Genomic DNA, 4481 nt, shown 5'->3' on the forward strand with positions numbered 1-4481 from the left:
CCCCCCACCTGCAGACATCACTAATTGATCACTGTGTTTGGATGTAGTTGTGCACACATTACTAATGTAGCTCTTTTCCACCCCCCTAGCTGTTACAATGAGCCTTACTAATGACTTTAAAAGCTTGATTCCAGCATGCGTTTCTTGCAACTTTTGTTTGCACCAATCGAATGTTGTAACGTTGGAGCACGATGTCCTTATTGTAGAACTAGAAACTAGTTTGGTTAGTCTGCGTGTCTTTCTGAGTGGTATGTATTTTCCTTTGAACATGCATGCATTTTGTAGTATCACTAAACCCAACTTCCTGATTCATCAGTCTACTGTAGCTATGCTTCCGTCTGAATCGTTAGAAAACTCTGTGCTAGTTAACGTTTTCTCTTGCAGCTTCCAGAAGCCTCCAGTCAGGCTCTGTTTGCAGACAGCCAGGCTCACATCTGGGCTTTAGAAGGTGGGCAGAGATGGTGGACTTTTCATTTAAAGCCGAAATGTCCTGTTGATACACCATGCACAATATATTCTGTTACATCCTCCCCCAGGGCTGACGTACCTTGTTCAAGCCTCCTTCTCAGAAGACCAGTTTGGGGTCGTACAGACTGCATTACCCAGCATTCTCGGGTGTATGCTCGTCTTACAAGAGGTAAGCTGTTTTATGGTTTACTGCAGCTACCCTGAGATATGGGGGAACAAGGGACTGCTATCAAATGTAAAAGCCCATCTGTGTTGTGCTGAGTGTGAATTGGCTTTGCAAGTGAAAACCTTCCACTGGAAGAGACTTACTCACGCTCCATAAGTTCAACATAGATGTATAGAAAAGACCATTTGTATCTGTTTGACAAGAAGCTGAGACATCAAGGAAATTGAGTGAATTGTGTTGTGTGTCTCCAGGCAGTAGATCGGCACTTCAAGCTGCCTCACGCCTCCAGTAAGCCCGTCCGGTCGGCCAGCAGCCTGGGAGACTCCACTCACAAAACACTGCGCTTTGCCCTCAGAGCCACTCTCAAGACTGCCATCTACAGGATAACTACTACTTTTGGAAGTCACTTAAGGTAAGGCCTGTTGTTGAAATTGACTCTCTTCAAATTATACAAAACATGTGGGACTATAAAAATGTATAATGTATATATTGTTTTTAATCCTCAGTGCTATTCAGATGTCTGCAGAGCACCGGAAAAGATTGCAGCAGTTCCTGGAAAACAAGGAGTAGAACACCCGACACTCGGCTCGTGTGCCTGCAGATTCTTATCAGCTTGTGTGTGCACTAGCATGAGTGAGGCCAATACTGAAAGCCCATGATAGTGCCTCCTTTTTTTATATTTATGTGTGCAAGATGTCATGGTGGAATGAATTTGATAGTTATATCACATCCTCCATGTGTGAGGCTTCCTGCTACACTGACAGACTGAAACAGGATAGAAGCCCAGCTGTTCTTCCTCTTTAGGAGATTTAAACTAGCTCACAAAAACAACTTACTCCAAAAATATTTGTTTCATTTGTATTACGAGATAATGATATTTGACTTGACTCATTCATTTGGAAAAGTTGTGAAGGGCTTTGTTTCACATGATGTGCTTTTTGGTACCGCACTTCATAAGCTGTCTTATGGAATTATGATATCCTTCTGGTTTCAAAACATTATCATTTGGTGTGAGTGAGAGAGTAGTTGGCGTGTCAGTGATGAGAAAGAAGCTGTGTTGCTCTCTCGATCTGAAATGTGTTCTGGAAATATATATTTTTTTAAAGATCTGGTTTTGTTCTAAACTCCAGCCTGGAGAACTCGTTTGCTGTCCACCTCAGTTCAGGTTCTCTAACTAGAAAATACACCATCAGATGTACAGATCAGACACCCGTTTGTCTGTTAACTATTTAGTTTGTCAGCTTTTGCTCATGAGAAATGCGGCTGTCTGTCATGTCAGATAAAGGATGGAGATTTGGTGTGACTGGTAAAAGTGTGGGCAAAATGATTTGATTGTAAATGCGTATTGAGTTTGATATCCGCTCAGAGACCTTTTGAATAAAAACATTATGTAAATATCCATTTCCATGTTGTCATTTCTCAGCAGAAACAATCAAATGACTCTCCCAGAAATTAAAATGTTGTTTCTAGATCAAGGGATTTGATGTGCTTAATACAGATAGAGGCAGGGTTATCAAATGTTTAGGGGGNNNNAGGTCTCAGTTGGTTCGGTTTCCTCTGCTTACTTTTAATACTTGTAAATAAAACTTTTGGCCCGTAATTTATTTTCCTCATTGTAGCGACCAGAGAGAAGGGGGGGGATATATCCAGTCTCTGATAGTGTTAAGCTATTATGAGAGTGCTCTGTTTGATTCTGAAATTGTATATATTTATATACATATATGCATGTGCGTGTGTGTCCGCATCTGTAGCCTGCTATCGTTGCATTATACCGCACTGTGAATGAATTCAAAGTAAATCTATAAGTGGTCATGAACACATCTGTCCATCAGACAGAGGGCTGCTGTGCCTCCTGTCATCATTAATGGACGTCTCTTTAAAATGACCGCTCAGAGGAGAGGAGTTCTCATTTCTCTAACCGCCTGCTGCTTCCCCTCCTCTCTCCTCGGTTCCCCTCCTCTTTCCTCGGTTCCCCTCCTCTCTCCTCCGCTCGCATCTCCTGTGGGCGGGACTAAGTCTCGAGGATAGGAGTCGAGGAGGGGAGTTAGAGAAATGAGAAAGGGCCATAGTCAACCCTTTTTCAGATTTGACTTATTCTTGTGGGAACGGCACAGACGATGCCACTTAAAGGCTGCACCAGAAACAGCTACGTTCAATTCAACCATTATTCATATTTTTTTTACACCTGTGCTTTTGAGCCAAACCATCTCAAATCAAGAAAGGGCCTGAAATATGAATTACTATCCTAACCAAAGGAGAACATAATTGTAAAGCCAGCATTAGTCCCATTTCTTGAGATGTATAGTATATCTTAGTGACATCTTTAACACAAATGTTGATTGCCTTTATGGGGAACGTAGGGTCCACATCTTTTTGGAGCTCTTGTGCTCTGCTAATATTTGCACATCATATCAATCACATGAATCTAAAGACATCCATCATTCTCCAACTCTAAGTGAATATACAGCAGCCTGCAAAACTGGTGTCAGCAAAAGACTTCACAGAGTACTTATTTGTCAGTCGATAAATAAAATGAATATAACACGAGACCATGAAATGACAACATCAAAAGCACTGTCTTTTTGTTTATTGCACGAATCGTACATATTTCCAACTTAACTGGTAGAACGCAATATTAGGCAGTGGTGGACAAAAAAAGTGTTCATCTAACGCCTTATGTATACAAGTTGCCAAAAATAGCCAGTGGGAAAATCTGGATAGAACTTTCTCAAATGATGGATTAAGATCTAGAAAGGAAATACTATTTAGCCTTTTCCTTGAACAAGAAATAGAATCTGTAATACTTGAAATGACAGCTGATCTGTTCATAACAGAGGGATGCCATTCATAAAAAGAAATAGAACAAGATGGTGCCTCATGTCGTTTTCTCTTGATTTTAAAAGTACTTTGTCCTCATATAGAATATAAACCTCTGCATCAATACCAATCAAATTATTTGACATCTTTTTTATTTTTTTTGGAGTCAAACAGCATTTGCGTAATTTTTTTTTTTTTACAGTTTTAATATATATTTATATATGTACATATAAATTCAACTATGAGTTCTCATAGAAAATGAGAAAAGCTGGACTTTATCGCTCTCACAACAAATGACTGGCAAGAACATTGACCCCCCCCCCCTCCTAACAGGTGGTGTGCTAACCTTCACCAAGACTTAGATCAAATGTGTCTAATATTTGTCGTTGAGACAATTATTTTTTACTTTTAGCGTCACAGATGGATTTTGGGGAACCACGTGGTTATAACTCCAATCTCAATTTTCACATTTTAAATCGGGATCAATCCAGGTTGAATCTTGCTTTTTTGTTTTAAACGTCAGATCCCCTCACCATCCAATGCGATTTGCCTCAACATTTAATCTTTCCTTTCAAAGATGGAGGAGGGAGGAGGAGGAGGAGGGGGGAAGATTGGTGGAAGCAATCCTCAGTCAAAAAACCTTTAAGTGCAAAATATCTCCCCACTCAAATAATCAATAGAAATTAACTAAACTTCACTGTGGGGTCTCCAATGAAGGATACAAGACAAAAGCTCTTCCCCCCTCAAAATCACACTCGGTGCACATTTTGTCTTTGTCTCAAACTAAAAGCTTCCCTGATTCAAAGTGCACTCAGTAGTGAAGGGGAGGGGGTGATGCAGAGAGGAGGGGGAGGAAGTAGCATGTCTGGTGATGCAGCATGTAGGGATGTAGTAGTCCTCCAGGGGGGGGGGTGGGGAATTAGTGTGTGAAAAATGAAACTAGCTGCACAAGCTCAGGGCCAGAAATCAATATGAGACTGGGGCGATGCAGAGTACACTGGGGGTTCCCTCCTGTGTTCAAATCTTAAAA

At 40.9% G+C, this 4481-nt stretch overlaps 2 protein-coding genes across 2 annotated transcripts in view; one reads left to right on the forward strand and one right to left on the reverse strand.

Moving 5' to 3' along the window:
- The first annotated feature begins 14 nt into the window (after positions 1 to 14).
- LOC104961194 (nucleoporin NDC1-like) lies at positions 15 to 2054 on the forward strand. Its single transcript, XM_010789438.1, has 4 exons — positions 15 to 448; positions 537 to 637; positions 886 to 1046; positions 1141 to 2054. Exons 2-4 carry the CDS (start codon positions 620 to 622, stop codon positions 1202 to 1204), a joined length of 243 nt encoding a protein of 80 aa, XP_010787740.1. The 5' UTR covers positions 15 to 448; positions 537 to 619; the 3' UTR covers positions 1205 to 2054.
- Positions 2055 to 3188: 1134 nt separating this feature from the next.
- dcaf8 (DDB1 and CUL4 associated factor 8) overlaps positions 3189 to 4481 on the reverse strand; it is a 10820-nt gene continuing 9527 nt past the window's right edge. The window contains exon 14 of the transcript XR_800071.1: positions 3189 to 4474. The gene's annotated coding sequence lies outside the window, so the exon portion shown is untranslated. The remainder of the gene's footprint in view (positions 4475 to 4481) is intronic.

The sequence above is a fragment of the Notothenia coriiceps genome, unplaced genomic scaffold (genome assembly GCF_000735185.1).
Source record: "Notothenia coriiceps isolate Sejong01 unplaced genomic scaffold, NC01 NC01_scaffold00001460, whole genome shotgun sequence".
NCBI classification, from domain to species: Eukaryota; Metazoa; Chordata; class Actinopteri; order Perciformes; family Nototheniidae; genus Notothenia; species Notothenia coriiceps.

Coding starts and splice junctions, on each gene's coding strand:
- LOC104961194 (XM_010789438.1), top strand. Junction 1,047..1,140: donor ACTTTTGGAAGTCACTTAAG/GTAAGGCCTGTT, acceptor TTTAATCCTCAG/TGCTATTCAGATGTCTGCAG.